At 60.6% G+C, this 16,974-nt stretch overlaps 1 protein-coding gene across 1 annotated transcript; it reads right to left on the reverse strand.

The window, feature by feature from the left end:
* Positions 1 to 684: 684 nt before the first annotated feature.
* NR5A1 (nuclear receptor subfamily 5 group A member 1) lies at positions 685 to 16,666 on the reverse strand. The gene is made up of 6 exons (XM_071454163.1): positions 16,565 to 16,666; positions 16,007 to 16,148; positions 11,879 to 12,519; positions 4,675 to 4,794; positions 4,004 to 4,151; positions 685 to 932 (listed from the first exon to the last, which is right to left on the reverse strand). The coding sequence occupies exons 1-6, from the start codon at positions 16,664 to 16,666 to the stop codon at positions 685 to 687; spliced, it is 1,401 nt and encodes a 466-aa protein (XP_071310264.1).
* Between the last annotated feature and the right edge of the window lie 308 nt (positions 16,667 to 16,974).

Consider the following 16,974-nt stretch of genomic DNA (forward strand, 5'->3'; position numbering starts at 1 on the left):
AGGCACTAGGAAAACGCTCCTCAGCTGAGGATTCAGCACTGCCCAGCCCTGCCTGCCCTGTCTTGGCCAGGGCAGCTTCAGGACGGAGCTGGCAGCAACTGGGACCCGGCATCTGCACCTTGGGGTCCTGGCACTGCTGCATGGGGCCGACATCTCCAGCACAGCCCCCACATTCTGTGTGGATTCCTGCAGAAATCCAGCACCTCTGTGTGTTCCCTGGTGCCTGGAGACACCTCAGCCACCATAAACCCCCAGCCTGGAGGGGTTTCACCTCCCCTCTCTCCTGCCCTGTGCACGAGGGGCCCTGAGACATGGGCAGGGTCGGGGAGGGATGGCGGCAGTCAAGAAACAGCTGGTGGGGGCAGCAGGAGGAACAGAAATAGGAGAAAAACCGGGACAGGCTTTCCCCTTCCTCGGTGCTGCTGGGCCGGGTTGGCAAGTGACAGGTTTGGGCACCGGGTGTGCGGTGGAGCTGGAGGTCAGCACTGCCAACGGGGCAGTGCCCAGCCACGGCCCTGCAGCCTCAACTGTCCTTGCTGTGTACAAAACCTGCTGGGGCGTTTCCAATAGCAGAGGTTAAATAGCATGGCTGAGGAAGGCAGGGTGGGAGGCTCCTGCCCGCCCCAGCACCGGCCCTGCCCCTGCTGGAGGCACTGGGGTGCTGCCGGCTCCTGCCCTGGCCGCTCAAGTCCGCTTGGCGTGCAGCATCTCGATGAGGAGGTTGTTGCAGGGCACCTCCCCGCTGAGGTGCTTGTGGTACAGGTACTCCTCGGCCTGCAGGCTCAGCGCCCGCACCTCGGCCAGCCAGAGCAGCAGCTGGCGGAACTTGTCCGTGGAGTGGGGGTAGTGGCACACCGTGTACTCCAGCAGCGCCGCGTTGGCCTTCTCCTGAGCATCCTTGGCCAGCGTGTGGTTCTCCAGGTACTTCACGTCTGCAGGGGGGAGCATGGGCATGAAATGGTGCCAGACTCACGGGTCTGCCCCCACACCGTGCTGGCTGAGCCAGGAGGGACCCACGCTCCTGCATGAAAACAGTGCAGGAGGGTCCCACACCCCATCCCTACCCAGCCACAGGCTCTCCATCCCTACCCTACTGCCCAGGTCTTCCCTGATGCTGGAGACAGATTCCAAACCCCCTGGCAGTAGGGCTGGTGTCTCCCTGCCCTTGCTGCCCAGGAAGCTGCAAAGCCAGAAGGTGCTGCCAGCTGTGCTGACACACTGGGAGCTGCTGCCGTCAGCCCTCTTTAATTCCTGAAGGTCGAGGAAGCGGCTGAATTAATTCCCTGATAAACCTGGTCTTTCCAATGTGGCAACCAGGCTCACCAGCCTGGAAACCCTAATCCTCCACGCCTGGCCAGGGCCACAGCAGCTTCCCATAATCCTGCTGCCAGCTCCGGTGCCAGCAGGGCAGCGACAGCTCAGCAGGGCAGCGACAGCTCAGCAGGGCAGTGACAGCTCAGCAGGCAGCTGCACCAGGGCAGGCAGGGTCAATTGCCCCCGCACACAGATTTCAGTGGCTTTAGGAACCAGTGCTGGGCACTGCCCCATCACCACCTGCACACAGCCATGGTCCCACACACCTGCCCAGCAGGGTCCTCAGGAACCCTGGCACGGTCCATCCAGGCCAAGTGGATTCAGTGGATTCACTGTGCAGGACGAGGTACTTGGGAGCACTGCCTCACTCACAGCCCCCTGGCTGTGCTGCACACAGAGCCTGATGTGCCAAATCCCCACTCAGTGGCTGCAAACGGGGAAATCTGCTCAGGGTCTGGCCAAGCAGCTGGGAGTTTGGGGTCCCTTGAAGGAATTGTGGCACCCAAGGCTGCTGCAGCCCAGCCGGGAGCAGAGGTGTGGCCGAGGGGATTGAGGAGCCCCAGGGAGGGGAGGCACAGCACAGCCAGGGCCGTGCCCACGGCCACGGGCACTGCGGGGGCAGGCACAAAGGGCACAGGTTGTGCCAAGATGCAGAGGATCAGATCACCCTTCCCTTTTCGCTCTGACAGCACATTTGCTCCTATTGTCTCCTGCTACCCGGGTTGTTGTTATGAAATCTCTTTATCTGCATAAGGTTATTGTGCATGTCATTAAAAAAAAGAAGTTATATTGATAAATGTCAAATCTATCCCCTGAGTTGGCTCAACAATAGCTAGTTCTACTCGATGAACTCACCTGGTTCTCTGAAAGACCCTATTCACTGTTTAATTGAATATTTGAATAATCTTTTCATTCCTGCAAGGAATAAAGAATGTTGTCCAAATAACATTGACTCACTTCATTTAGAGACACTGCAGCAGTTGCAAAGACTGTCCTGTGACAAAGCCTCCCATCACACATACAGATATGCCTAGGATTATTTCTATGCCCTCAAGTGTTCTTCCTATTCACAGCTCCTTTTGTTTGGGAGAAGCTGCTGATAAATTGCAAACGCTTAAGGGAATGTGGGCTATAAAAGCCTCTCTTCCTCCCCTCCCCAAGAGTAGCTGCTTCATGAATGTAAGTCATGAAATCGAATGATAGGTCAATCCATTAAGGCTCTATTAAGCCCTTCTGTAGAACAAAGCTAACCTGTGCCGTCCTCATAAATATTGCTATTTTGAGAAGCCCTAATTTTAATTAAATCTCTTTACCTGCTCAGGAGAGAAATCTATTTAGAACTCAAATGGCAGCTCTTGTGAACAGGGCTTGGCTTTGACTGTGCTGTGGCAGAGTGGTAAATGTGGAAATTCTCTTGTTAAAGGCAATTACATCCTGCACATAATACACAATCCCGTCCTCTACAGCTGAGCCTACGAAGGGCAAATTACTCCAAGTGAGCTCTGCAATATGGAGAGAAAAAGTTGCATTTGGGGCAAAATGATGTAAGGGAAAACACGGCTATTGGATTCCACGCCCTCCCTGAACGCCACTGCTCTGGGGAAGCCATCGGGGGGGGACACTCGCTGTGCTGTGCTGTGCCGTGCCAGGACACTCGCTGTGCTGTGCCGTGCCAGGGGGCACAGGGGGACCCGGGCGGACGGGGGGACCCGGCCCTGCTGGTGCTGAGCCCGCGGGGCAGCAGCCGGGGCAGGTCCTGGCTCGGGGTCCGAGCCCCCCCGGCTCGTTCATTTCCCAGCCTGGGCACTGTTTGTGCCACACCTTATCACTGCTTGAGCAGCCAATTATCGCCTCTCGCTTCTCTGGGATTCCAAACAGCTCCAGGGGAAAGGAAAGCCGAGGGAGGAGATGCTGCAGGTGCAGAACGGGGCAGCAGCGCAGCTCCCACCGCTGGTCCCTGGGCGGGACCCCGCGGGTGCAGAAGCGCAAGCACAGAGCCAAGGCACTGGAACGGGGACAGGGCGGGCGCAGGGACAGGGATGGGGACAGGGGTGGGGATGGGGACAGGTCTGCCACGCACGGCGCTGGGCTCACCATGCTCACCATGCTCACCATGCTCACCACGCTCACCGTGCCAGCGCCAGCGCTCGGTGACACCGGGATGGACCCCAGGGGCAGGAGCGGGCTCTGCCACCCCGGGCACGTTTCGGGCTCTGGCAGCAGCGCGCACGGCCCCGGAGTTATTTAGTCTGGCTGAGGTGGGAGGTGTGAACGCGCCGGCTGTGCCCGACCGCAGGCTCCAGGCTGAGCCTAATCAGAGCGCGGAGCCGAGCCCAGCGGCTCTGCCCGGGCTCTCTGACGCAAATCCCGGCTGATAGGGCCGGGCCGGCCCGGCCGCCTCTGTCAACACGCCTGTTTTTCGCGGCCGTATCAGCGCTTGTTTCCCTGCCCGCTGCGATGGGAGAGCCACCAAAACAGGCTCCCCTCGGCCGGAGGGTGACAACGTCCCCTGCAGCTGGAGCAGAGCCCGGCCCCGCAAAGGGAGAGGTTTTGTGTCCCGGGCCAGGAGCCAGCTCTCGCTCCCGGCTCCCCGTTAAAGCCCCGTTGTGGCACAGCCGGACCCCGGGCCGCGTGTGCAGCACGGCCGTGACCCCGGAGCGCTGCCCCCGTGCCCCCCAGCTGCACTCACCGAGGCTGAAGAGGATGAGGAACTTGAGGCAGACGAATTCGTGCCGGTCCACCTGGAGCGAGTGCAGATGCAGGACGAGCTCCTGTGCCCGCAGCACCAGCGTGTTCAGGATGGAGCCGGCCTGGGCTGCGATGGCCGACATGTCCACCTGCCAGGAGGACAGGGTGGCATCAGCCTTGGCAGCCCCAGTCCCCCCACAGCCTGCTGCAGGGCACCTCACACGGGGCAGGAGCCGGGTCCAGCCCTGAGCGCTGACTGAGCAGCAGGGGTGTCAAAAAAAGACTGATGGGTGAAATGGGAACACCATTTTAAACAGGGTGCTGGAATTGTAGGCACCACATCTCCAAAAGCCACCTCCAGGGAGGGAAGGGGGCCCTCCTCACATCCCACTGCTGACAGCACAGGTGGGACTGTTGGTCTTCCTTAAAAAACATTACTCTCCAGAGCCAGAAACCGTGCAGCAGGATGGGACAGGATGGGACAGGATGGGACAGGATGGGACCTTCTGCATAAGCAGACCCAGAGTGTAACAACACCCCCTGCCTGCCCTATGCCGAGTTGGCCACACTGGGATGAAAGAAAGAAAGAAATCACTCCATTCCCCCATGCAGCCCCTGCCCATCCCCACTGCCCCTCCACAGCACCAGCACAGTCCCAAGGCCATTCCTCACCTCCTGGCCAGTGACCAGCAGCACGCTGTGCTCCTTGCCGTGCTGCAGCTGCCGGTAGATGTGGTCAAACACCAGCAGCTCACTCCAGCAGTTCTGCAGCAGCTTCATCTGGTCACCCACCTGAAAGAGAGCAGGAGCTGACACCCACTGTGCTGCAGTGCACAGCACCCACCCTGTGCCTAGCAGGCATCCCATGGGAGGGGAATCCCCTGGGGTGAGCATGGAGAGCTGGAATTGCACCCCAGAAAGGGGGACCCTGGGCAGGTGGCTTTGCAGAGCTGGCTTCAAAGCAGCTCAACATGTTTCAGTGGCACTTGCTGGCTGTTATCAGCACGGGTCTTCCCCCAGCAGGCACAACCTCCTCAAATCGCGCACAAATTTTAACAAAATGACTGCGGGAGGAGCACGCGGTGGCTGCACAAAGGGCCTGTGTGTCCAGACAGCCCCTCTGGATACTTTAAAACGAAAGAAGGCAGTGCCCATCCTGAGTCCTGCCAGGATGGCAGGCTGGGGGGGCAGCAGGGCCGTGGGGGAGCCGCCAGGCGTGGGACATCGCTGTGCCCTGCAGCTGCCAGCCCGGCCCTGCCCACGCACCAACACACACTTGTGACCATGTGCCCTGGTGCACATGTGCCACTGTGTGTGTGTGCCCAGAGAAACACCTGGGACTGTCCCTGAGAGGGGCTGAGCCAGGACACTGCCTGGAAGGGTCCCCAAAGGTCTCACAGGGCACTGGGACTGCAGGCAGCAGTGACTGGTGGGGTGAGCTGCCAGAGCCAGCAGCTGCAGAGCCAGCACGCTGCCTTCCCCACTGTGCTGCCAAGAAACACCACAGGTCACCAGCTTCATCCCCTCGGCACTGCTCTCCACTGAACCCCAACTCCTTCCCACAAAGAACTGAGCTCCTGCCCTGCCTGGACTCCCCTCTGCTGCAGGGCCAGTGTAGGGAAAGGGTTGGGATTATGGAACTGCCTCCACCACCACCCCGAGGAGCAAATCCAGTGCCAGCAGCCGAGCTCTGCAGGGCCATTGTGCTCCCCCGTTAATAGAGAGAAGACAGATGCAGCATCACAGGGCTGGATAATGCCCTCGTTCTGCTGAAGAGGCTGCAATAAACCCACGCTGGGAGATTGCAAAAGGAATAGAAGCCAGATGAGAAAGAGCTTTATGGTCTCAGAGCTGGCGCGAGCCGCCGGGATTTGTCTCTCGAGGGTGGTGGGTGGCCAGAGCTGGGAGTGTGGCAGTGCAGGGAACGAGGTGGGGTGGGAAGGCAGTGACTGCTGCCCACCTGCTGGGCCATGGGCACTGTGACTGGGCTGTGGCACCGCTCCTGCCCACCTGTGGGGCTGTCCCTTGTCCCCCAGCCAGTGCAGCAGCTGCTGTTCGTGGCCCAGCACTTCAGAGCGTGAGGCTCCTGGTCAGCTGCTCGACAAAACCCTGGGGAAAATCTCATTCTGCACTAAACCAAAATAGAGACTTTCTGCACCCCTGGTGCCCCCTGCCAGAAGGCGAGTGGCCGGCTGTGGCAGTGACCAGCCCAAGCAGGGAGCTGGGGCCAGCCTGAGCAGGGAGCTGTGGCTAACCCGAGCAGGGAGCTGTGGCTAACCCGAGCAGGGAACTGTGGCCAGCCCAAACAGGGAGCTGTGGCCAGCCCAAGCAGGGAGCTGTGGCTAACCCGAGCAGGGAACTGTGGCCAGCCCAAACAGGGAGCTGTGGCTAACCCGAGCAGGGAGCTGTGGCTAACCCGAGCAGGGAGCTGTGGCCAGCCCAAGCAGGGAGCTGTGGCTAACCTGAGCAGGGAGCTGTGGCCAGCCCAAGCAGGGAGCTGTGGCCAGCCCAAGCAGGGAGCTGTGGCTAACTCGAGCAGGGAGCTGTGGCTCCCTCCCAAGCAGGGAGCTGTGGCTAACCTGAGCAGGGAGCTGTGGCCAGCCTGAGCAGGGAGCTGTGGCCAGCCCAAGCAGGGAGCTGGGGCCAGCCCAGCTGCACAGTCCTGGACAGTGCCGAGCGCCTCCGCTCTGGCTCAGTCAGGGTGTTGTTTTGGAAGTTCTTTCCTGTGCCTCATTCCTGAGCGGGATGAGCTCCAGAAGAGGCAGACAGAAGGTTTTGCCTTGAAAACCATTTAAAAAAGTTAGCTTTTCCAAAGAAAGCACTTCAATTATTCTGAAATCTTATTTTCTTCCCTTAAAAACTACTAATCAGCTTCTCCCAAACTCTGAGGAGTGTTTGGCTGAAGCCTGAAGCCCCTCAGCAGCACATTTCACCCTTCATGGCTGCTGCAGGGCTGTTCCTTTTCCAGCACGCTCCAACGTACCGCGGTGTTTCCTGGGAACGTCGCAGTGCACCAGAGCCACATGGCCATGGCACGGGGGAATGTGATGGGGTGGGCTGGGGGCTCCGTGGGCCGGTCGGGGCTGGCTGGGGTCTGTGGGGTTGTGCCCAGCACCAAGCAGGGTGTGCCCATGCCCAGGCTGGGTGGCAGCAGGCAGCCCCCACGGCCCTGCTCTGGCACTGAGGCTCTGCTGCAGGGGGCTCAGGCTGGGGGTCTCTGGTGCACCCCGCCCTGGCCTGGCCTGAAGGAGCAGGGGCTGCTAATGGAGGGCACTCAGAGGCAATCAATCCTCCCAGCGAGGCGGCAGCACACACGCTCCCGTTAAAAGTTAAGCAAAGGATCTTCCTCTTTTAATGTCAAGGCTTTTGCTCAGAGTGCTTTATCAAAGGCCTGATGCTAGCTGTCTTTGAGAGGCAATCCTTATCTTTTTTTGAAGCGAGCATTTAACCCATTCACAAAACACGTGGTGAAACCCTCCCCACTCTGGAAGAGCAATCCCTGATGGGCTGCAACCCACAGAAAATGCAGTTCTCTGTGGGAAAGGTGCTGGAGGGGAGGCAGGGCATGCAGAGGCAGGGATGGTGCTGCCCAGGAATGGGAATGCAGGACCTGCATGTGGGTGTAGTTTTAAATCTTCTGCAGCCTTCCCTGTGGGTTCATAGGTACAAGGTGAGGGAGCCCCTGAGAGTGTTGGGGCTCCCAGAATGTGCCCAGGCCATGCAGGGATGGTGCAGCCCCTCAGTGCTCACTGCTCCCTGCACGGCTGGTTCAGGGCAGCCTCACACAAGGTGCCACTGCTTTGGGAAGGAGAGTGACCCACCAGCAGCCCTTCTTTGGCAGGAAGCCCTGAGCTGGTGCCAGGACATCCATCCCCAGCCACGGGCCCCAGCAGCACTCGGATACCCTCGACCCGACCCCGCCACACAGATGCCCCCTGGGCTTCCTCCCAGATCCCAGGTGCAGGATTTGCCCCACACCCTCTGCCAGGTGTGTGGCACATGCCAGCGCCCCGAGCAGCCCCGGCAATTCCTGAGTGCAAGCAGGAGCCATCACCTTGGCTACTGAGAAGTGTGAAAGTGGATTGGTGTCCACCAGCCACCCGCAATGGCGAACCCACTCACGTCCAAGGTGTTAATGGTCAGTGCAGGTCCACATTACCCTGCCCAGACACCACCACAATGTGCATCTTAAAACAGATACCCACCAACACCAGTGTGGCTAGGCCAGGATCCCAGCTCCCTGCTGGCTCCCAGGCTGCTGCAGCCCTGGCTGCACGGGCACCACGGCTCTGCATGAAGGGCAGAGTCACATTTCCCCCAGTGCACGGGATGCTAAACATTGCTGCAGCATCCACCACCAGAAGGAGATTTTAAATCTGCCAAAAACACTCTGGCCATTGGCCAGGAGATGGGGTCAAGATGACCCACATGTTAAAGGCAGAGGAGCAATTGACTGCAAATAGGCTTTGTCGTGGCTCTGGGATCTCTGAGCACAGATGAGGGAGGGCAGCCCGGCAAACAGACCCAGTGACCTCAGAGACCCCTGGGTCTGTGGGAACAGTGCTGCCCTCAGCATGCCCCCATCCCTGGAGCTTGCCTGTGGATGGAGGGTGGTTTGCCCCAGGCCCTTGGCACAAAAGGGCTGAGGAAGGGGTCGGCACCATCCCACACCCTGCGGCTGTGCTGTGCCCCTCCAGCGCCGCAGGGACCCGCTGCACACCCAGCCCTGCCTGGCCTTCGGGCTGAAACCGTGGCAATTTGTTTAACATTCCTGGCTGCTCATCCCAATCTAAAGGTCACAGCAACCCTGTGTTCACGATATTGATATGTAGGTATGGCAGTGACACCTATATAAGCCAGGCTGTGCAAGACTCGTGTGTATAAACCTCACCAAAACCAGACACAATGTGAGTGTGCAAAAGCGCCTGCGTGCGTGCACATCCCTCTGTCTGTCTCTCCATATACATATAAAAAAATTACATCTGAAAGGACAAAGTTGCCTGAGACTCACAACCCAACAAAATATATTTCACCCCCGGCCTATATTTTTCTTCCTGAAAAGATGCTGCAAATCTTCCCTCAGTCCTGACACATCTCATCTAGACTCAGTTAAAGTTCGTATTTATGGGCGTCAGCGCTGACCTCTTCCCCCTCCGCCCGCGCGGCCTCGCGCCGCGGCTCTGGCCGGCCCTCGATGAGCAGGCGGGCCCCCAAATCCCCTCTGCCCAGCAGCGTTATTAGTCTTGCCTCCGAAGGCCAGCGCAGTCCGTAATTCTCCTCCTGGTGACACGGGATGAGCGCCGCGACATCAGTCTCCCGGCGGATTGGCATGGGGACCCTCGTTTGTCAGTGGCAGACTGACAGAATTACTGGCCCTTAAATGAAACGATATATCTGGGAAGTTAAATCTGTTTTCAATCTGACTGCCCCGCGCCTGCGGGCGGACGTGGCGTGCGAGCCGATGTCAAGAGGCCATTAGCCCGTGGCCCCCCTCCTTCCCCGGGTGCAGCGGTGGAGCCAGGGGGGCTCTCCCCAATGTCTCCCAGCCCAGCCACCACGCCAGGAGTGTGGAGACAGCAGAGCACCCATTCTGGCCCTCGGCAGATTGCTAGGGTGGGAATGGGAATGGGAACTAGACTGGCCAGCTCCAGGGGAAACTGCTCCCACTCTCCCTGGGCAGGCACCAAAGGCTCGTCCTAACCAGGCGTGTGCCAGCAGTTGCCCCTGGAGATTTGCTCCTTCCTCTCCAGGCTCCCTGTGAGGCCCCGGGGAGAAGCCAGGTCTCTGCTAACAGCCCCGTGGAAGGAGCATGGCAGTGCTGGGCAAGCTCAGGCAGGGCAATCCATGATGGGGCAATCTGCCCACCCCCCCTTCTCACCTGCCTGCACCTCCTCCCACGCAGTGCCAGCCTGGCACGATGCCCTGGAGAGGTGTCCCAGCATGGTGCCTTTCCAGCCTGGATCCCTGCTCTGGCCTCAGCCAACCGCCCTTCCCTGCTGGGGCTGGGGACCGTCACCTTCACAGAGACCTTCCCAGGGGATGGAGAGGGCTGCTGCAGCCCTGCCTGAGAGCCCGAGCCCCCAGCAGGGACTGCCAGTGCCATCGATCCCGGAGATTGCGATGCTGCTCCGTGCTGGCTTTAGGACAGAGCCATAAACCCTGCGCTAGCAGGAGTTCATTTACCGCCCCAGCGCCGCTGCCTTTTATGTGCCAGGCAGGAGCAGGAATGGGGATTCAGGTTCTCAGAGCTGCTCCTGCTTCCCACTGGCTGCTCTCCCATGCCTGAGGAAAAGCCTCTGCCCTGGCCAGGGAGGATGAGCTGTGTGGGGTGGGCAGGGCCAGCCCCAGGTGGGGGCACTGAGGATACCAGGGCTGCTCTGTGCTGGGCTCGGAGCTGCCCAGGGCTCTGTGTGCAGGAGGGAGCCAAGGACAGCCAAGCCTCATTCTCCCTCACCCACTGGAGCCAGGGTGGGTCTGGGTCCTACAGTCTCCAGCCCTGGGAGATGCTGGGAATGCACCCCACAATCACCATGTGGATAAGGCAAAAACTTGAGCCCCCAGGATGGCAGTGATGGATGTGGGCACCCACTGAGCACCAAACCCCCTGTCCTGAGCATGGCAGGGCACGTGCTCTGCTGCCAGCAGGACACTGGTAGCTCTGCCCAGGTGAGGCCTGTGGCACTGCCATCCCCCTCAGAGTCCCACGGAGGGAGCAGCACCCACCAACACCGATTCACACAGGAACAGCCTATTTTGGTGGCACAATCACGCTGACAATGGAGTTACAAGGCTACACAGCTATACAGCTGGGAACTGAATTTACACTGTTTACAATATCTCCTGCAAAACAACAACCACCCTGTTCCCAAAATCCAGGCAGGACACTGATATGATTGAAACAAGCCCAACCCACCCCCACAATGCCATTTCCTGACACTGTTCTGAACGATGGGGGCTATTTTGAGCCATGAGGCTCAGCCACACTCAGCCCCATGGCGCCCATGGCACAGGGAAGAGCCTGGTCCTGTCCTACAGCACAGTCCCACTGGAAGAAGGTGATTTTGGCCAAAGCCAGGCAGCACAGTCTCATCCTGGAAACACAAGAAAGCACCTGAGTCTCATCACAGCTGCCCCAGGATGTTGCTCTCTGGGTTTCAACCATGTTGCAAAATTTTCTCTCCTATTTGGGATCACAGGTTAGCCCAGAACATGAATGGAAATTTTCTGAAAGCTTGGCAAGATATGCAGGATGGCAGAAGCTGCTCTAGCCCTGCTAGCCCCCCTTTGGCCACAGTAAATGTTCAGGGACATTTGCTAGAGGGGATGTCTTGGCAGGATGGAGGTCAGCTCTGTGTCCCCCAGCCGGGCACACTCGAGGGCTGCTGGCAGCAGACACGGCTCTGGAGCAGGCTCGGGCTGCCCCTGCTGCCTGCTGCTAATAGCACCCACCTGACCACATCGATTTTCCTCCTAAAGGCAGGGGAGAGAATTGTCTCAACTATAATTCCTCAACGTTACATTTTTCAATTATGTCTTGAGCTTGACACCACAGTCACTCTGCCGGCAATTGCCTCAACAGCTGCCCCTGCTGTAATGAATCTGAAATCATTAGCCCCACACAGAGTGGGAATCGCTCCAGCACCACAGCCAGGCCCTGGCACCTCCAGCCCTGCAGGAGCTGGGAGCAGGACTGGCACGTGTCAGCAGATCTGCAGTGATGGCCCCAGGCCTGTGCCCACGGGTGTTTCCCCATCCTCACAACATTTCACCTCAATCCTGCCCACAGCCACATCCCATCCTCACATCACAGCAGCCTCAATCCTGCCCGTGTCCCATTGTCCCCCCGAGCAGCGCCCATCCCACTGACAGCTCCTACCTCCAGCTCCTTGAAGAAGATGCAGCTCCGTGCCCACTCCACGATGGAGAAGAGGGTCTGGTCGGCCATCTTGCACATGAGGCCGAAGGTGCTGAGCTTCTCGTGCCGGCCTTTGCCCTGCTCCTGCTGCAGGCAGGACAGTATCCGCGCCTTCACCTGGGCCTCGTCGGGCTCCAGCTGCAGCAGCTTCAGGATGAGCTCGGGGATGTCGGGGGGGGAGCTGCTGGGGTAGGTCTCTGGGTACATGTAGGCAGGCACGGCCTCGTGGGCGGCTGGGTAGTGGTCGGGGTACTCGGACTTGATGGTGCGGTTGGGGAAGGAGGGGTAGTGGTAGCCGGGCAGGGGCGCGTGGCCGGGCACGGCCATGCCCAGGGATGGGGTCCCGTAGGGGCTGCGCTCGTAGTCCACGGGCGTCAGGGCGGCCGGGTTGGGCGGCAGGGGCTTGGACATGGCGTGGATGCTGTGGATGGTGGAGGACAGGCTGTAGTCACTCTGCACCGGGGACATGATCTGAGGCACGCTCTCCAGCTTGAAGCCGTTGGCTCGGATCAGAGCTTTCTTCTGCTGCTTTAAGGCACGGTCCCGCTTGTACATGGGTCCAAACTTGTTCCTCCCTCCACGCATCCGGTCTGCACGCACAGCTGGAGACAGAGAGAGGGCAGACACTGCAGTGAACCCACATGGAGAGAGACCAGGGCTTCCACAGGGCACAGAGAAAATGCTGGGGGACACAACTTTGTGGCAAAAAGGGTTTGGGGAGCACTGGGGAAACCTTCCCAGAAAGACTGTGTCACTCCCAGCCCAGCCAGTGTCACCCTCAGAGCCTCTGGGGATTGCAGAAAAGGAAGAGACATTTGGCTTTCACTTCAAAATCAGCTGGGGGAAAAAGCAGCTTTCATTCCCCGTGGGTTGAGGGGACAGCCCTTAAAGCCTGAGTAGAGGAGGGGATTTGACACTCACTTTAGTTTTAACAACCCGTGTCACTGGACCGGCCCTGGGATTTCTTTGTCCTGCAGAGCCTGGGACCCCACAGTCCCCTCAGGACTCTGGTTCCCTCCATCCAGACTGCACGTGCTACTTCTCATCAGATCTCTGCCCCTTTTTTGGGCAGCACGGCTGGGATGCACTTCACCCACCGGCCCTGGGGATCCCAGCCCTGGCGAGGGCTCCGCTGGAGCATCCCGCTGGCAGAGTCCCTCTGACGCTGCAGCAAAGCAGATGTTCCCACCAAACCAAAAAACACCAAGGATCTGCCAACGTGCGAGGGAGCAGGTGCTCCTCTGCAGAAGGAGCCTGTCCCGCTGCCTGCCCTGCCGTGCTCCGGGGGCTCTGCCTGGCCACCCCCTCGGAAGAGCCCCAGATCGCTGGAAGGCAGGAGCGGGGCTGGACGGCAGCGGAGGAGTGCGCCGGCGAGAGCAGCCCGCAGCGAGCATCAAAGGCAGAACCCCTCCGCTATCTCGTGTTCCTGCTGACAGCCAGCGGGGCTTGCTTTGCCTCTCAGCTGTTACCTCTGCCTTTCTTTCGCCTACTGATCCTGGGGCTCACAGCCAGCCCCCCCCCCCCCGGAGAGCTGGAGCACCTCCCCAGCGCTCCCAAGGCAGGCTGGAAAGGCGGAGGGTGGCCGGGAGCAGCAGCATTTCCAGGACGAGCAGGAATGCGCTCCCAGGAGAGCCGCCCTGGCTTCCTCCCTCATTCTTTATTCATGAAAACAGCATCTCGCTGGGAGCGGGCTGCCAGCGGCAGCCTCTGAAGAGAGGGGTGCTGTGTCCCCGCTCCCCAGAGCCGGCCCACGCCCCTCTGGGCCGCACGGAGCTGTCCCGGGGCAGCTCCCGGCTCGGGTCCCAGGGAGCGGCCACACTCAGACCTGTGCACACCCCGGCTGGGGTCCCACACAGGCAGAGAGGATGGCAGTCCAAGCTGGCACAGGCAGGTCTGGTAGCCCTGGCCAAAAACCTCAGAGCGCACCAAAACCCAAATCGCACAAACGCTCGAAGTTATCCCAGCGCTGCCCGAGGTCGGGCACAGTGACGCCCAGGGACGGCATCCCAAAGCAAACCCTGTGACCCTGGCAAAGGTGCACAGGCAGAGACCCTCCTAGGGCTGCCTGCACTCCCACACACAGCGAGAGGTGCTCACAGCCTGGTCTCACAAGCCCTCCAGAGGCAACTGCATACACCTCCTCCCCTCTCCCAGCAAGAACACAAAGGGAGAAAAGGCCTTCTAATTCCCTCCTGCTCTGCTTTTCCTGCCATTTGTGCTACACTTGGGACTGGGAGCAACTTGCCATTTGCTGTGTCCCGGCTGACAGCCGAGAGGAAGATGATGCATCTTGACCTCCGGGGCAAGGGGGCTCAAGCGGAGCCACCCACGAAGTGCTTGCACCCCCAGCAACAACCCCAAAACCATCTGCAGATGGCCCCCGAGGCACACACCCAGACGGTGGCAGGAGGGGTCTCCAGCACCCTCAGCCCCCTTCCCACCTGCACTGCCTTGCCTGCTCTCATAGCAGTGCAGAGCCCTGGCTGGGGCAGGCTGCTGGCCAGGCTCTGCCTCCCTTTGGCCACCTTTCTTTGCCAGGGCAGGGACGTGGAAGGTGCCATGGGTAGTGCCCCCAGGGCCGTGGGCAGCCTTCGGCCAGGGCTGTGCTTCTCCTCCCGCTGCCACCTCCCTTCAGGCACTCTGAGGGGTGCCTGTGTCAACACTGTGTTCCCAAAATCAATCACCTCGGGGGTGCTCTTGTTGTGTGGACCTGTAGACTCACCTCCAAAGCATCACCTCAGATGCCTTGCCCAAAAATACTCGGAGCTGAAAAAGGTGGTCTCTTTTTTACTACAAAAGAGACGGTTCCATGGAATATCGCCTTTGCTGGGTGATTGCCTCATCTGCCCAGCTCTGCTGAGGAGCCAGCAGCAAGAAAACACACACGAAAAGCCTGTTGGGACAGCTCTTGGATTAAAGCACCTCCACACGTACACGACAGAAGCTGCTGGAAAGGGACAAATTGAGACCATGCCTTTTTCCCCGGGCACCCCAAGCACTGTCCCTGCCCTTCTGCCGTGGGGTCTGCAGCCCCTGCCCAGCGCCCAAATCCCCTTGCGACATCGATCAAAACAGCCAGAGCATGCACCAAGGGATTTAGGGCACCAGTAACCCCAGCCCAGGGAGGAGAGTGGAACTGGGATCTGTTTTGGAAGGCAGCCCACGCCGGGAGTTTGCAGGGGCTGAATCTGCAGCTCGATGTTGTGTCTTACTCCTGCGCTTCTGCTCGCAGGCTCCCACCCCGCTCCCGGAGCGAGCGGCCGCCCTGCCAGAACACGAAGGACTTTGCGATGAACCGCGCTGCGTCCCGAGCAGCGAGCCCGGCTCAGCCCCGCCGGGGTCGGGCGGGAGGACTCAGCCCATTCCCACCCGCTGCAAAACGCGAACGATTTCAGGGGAGGTGTGGGGAGGGGGCGGCCGGCTCGGGAGTGCGGGGCTCCTCTGCCCCTGCCTTTGCTCTGCCATCCCGTGCCGGCGACCTGTCCCCTCAAATACATTTCGTTCCTGGATGCTGAGCATTGCAGAACCCGCGGCACGGACTGTCGGGGCCCGACTCTGATGTCGGGATCCTCTGCGCCGACATCAGAGAGAGGCGGCGGCTGTGGGGCTGGAATCGTCCCCCCGGGGGTCAGAAATCCGTTATATTAAATGTCACCGAGAGGAAAAATATAATTCGTGGTGGGTCTGTGGCAGTTTTATTGCGATCCCCATAATTTTTAACGTTTTTCCTTAAGTCTCGGCTTCTGGAATTATGTGCTTAAGGAAAACGGTAATTTATTTGCTATTTCCCAACCTTCCTGCCAGTAAAAAAAAAAAAAAAATCCTGGAAAGTTGAAGCCGTAGCAGCGGGAACCCCGGGGAAACAAACAAAATGAAACAAGGAAAAGAAGGACACGACGCGAAAAAACGATTTTTTTCTTAACTTGGGAGGGAAAAACGGAATCGAAGCGGCGGCGGGACTGACCGGCCCGGGGAGGTGGCGGCGGCGGGGACAGCGCGACCGGTCCCGGCAACCGCACAGTCCCGACCCAGTCCCCGGCCCCGCCGCCCCCCGCCCCGCCGTGCCGTGCCCTGCCGTGCCGTCCCTACCTTCCAGGCGCATCCCCACGGTCAGGCACTTCTGGAAGCGGCAGTAGGGGCAGCGCTTGCGCTGGGTCTTGTCGATCTTGCAGCTCTGGCTCTCGGTGCAGGTGTAGTGCTTGTTGTTCTGCACCGTGCGCTTGAAGAAGCCCTGTGGCGGCGGGCGGCGGCGATGCGGTGGTCACCGACACCGGCATCCCGGCACCGACACCCCGTCCCCGCCACCCGCCTTCGGCAGAGGCTCCCGCCGAGCTCGGGGCTCCCGTCGCGGCCGCGCTCCCCTCCCGCCACCGGCTGCGAATCCGCCGCTAACGAAAACGGGCGAGAGAAGCCCCGCGGCCGGTCCCGCTGCCCCGGCCCCTGCAGAGCCCCGTCCCCGCTCCCTGCACAGCCCCGGACCCCCCGTCCCCGTGCAGCGCTCTCCCCACAGCCCCGGCCCCACAAGGCGCCGGTCACGCCGAGCCCCGGCCCCGCTTCCCGGCCCCGCACGGGGCCAGCTGCGTTTCCCCGGCCCCGCACGGCCCCGGCTCCGCAGCCCCGACCCCGCACGGCCCCGGCCGGTCCTACCTTGCAGCTCTCGCAGGTGAGCAGCCCGTAGTGGTACCCGGAGACCTTGTCCCCGCAGACCGGACACAGCTCGTCCAGGTCTTCATCATAGGAATAGTCCATCCCCTCCAGCGGCCCTGCTGCGGGACGAGCCGTGGTCAGCGGGACGGGATGGGACGGGGAAGGGGACGGACGGCGGCCCCAGCCCCGGCGCTGGGTGCGGACCGGGAGTGGGCGCGGTGGAGACCGAGAGGCAGGTGCGGGAGCCGGAGCTCTTTATAGCGCCTGGAAGAGCATCTCCATGTTGGTGCGGGCTCACGGCCAGCCCCCCGGGGCTGGGGAACCTCCTCTGGGAGAGCGGGCGGCTCGCGGCGGCAGGGACGGGGCGGGGGCGGAGGGACCCGCCGGCCCGGGGAGCGGGGACACCGCGG

The sequence above is a fragment of the Agelaius tricolor genome, unplaced genomic scaffold, assembly GCF_023055355.1.
Source record: "Agelaius tricolor isolate 1412-34295 unplaced genomic scaffold, bAgeTri1.0.p SCAF_38, whole genome shotgun sequence".
In the NCBI taxonomy this organism is placed as follows: domain Eukaryota; kingdom Metazoa; phylum Chordata; class Aves; order Passeriformes; family Icteridae; genus Agelaius; species Agelaius tricolor.

Coding starts and splice junctions, on each gene's coding strand:
- NR5A1 (XM_071454163.1), bottom strand. CDS start 16,666: ATGGACTATTCCTATGATGAAGACCTGGACGAGCTGTGTCCGGTCTGC. Junction 12,520..16,006: donor CGTGGGGATGCGCCTGGAAG/GTAGGGACGGCA, acceptor CTCTGTCTCCAG/CTGTGCGTGCAGACCGGATG. Junction 933..4,003: donor CCTCATCCTCTTCAGCCTCG/GTGAGTGCAGCT, acceptor TCCCCCCTGCAG/ACGTGAAGTACCTGGAGAAC.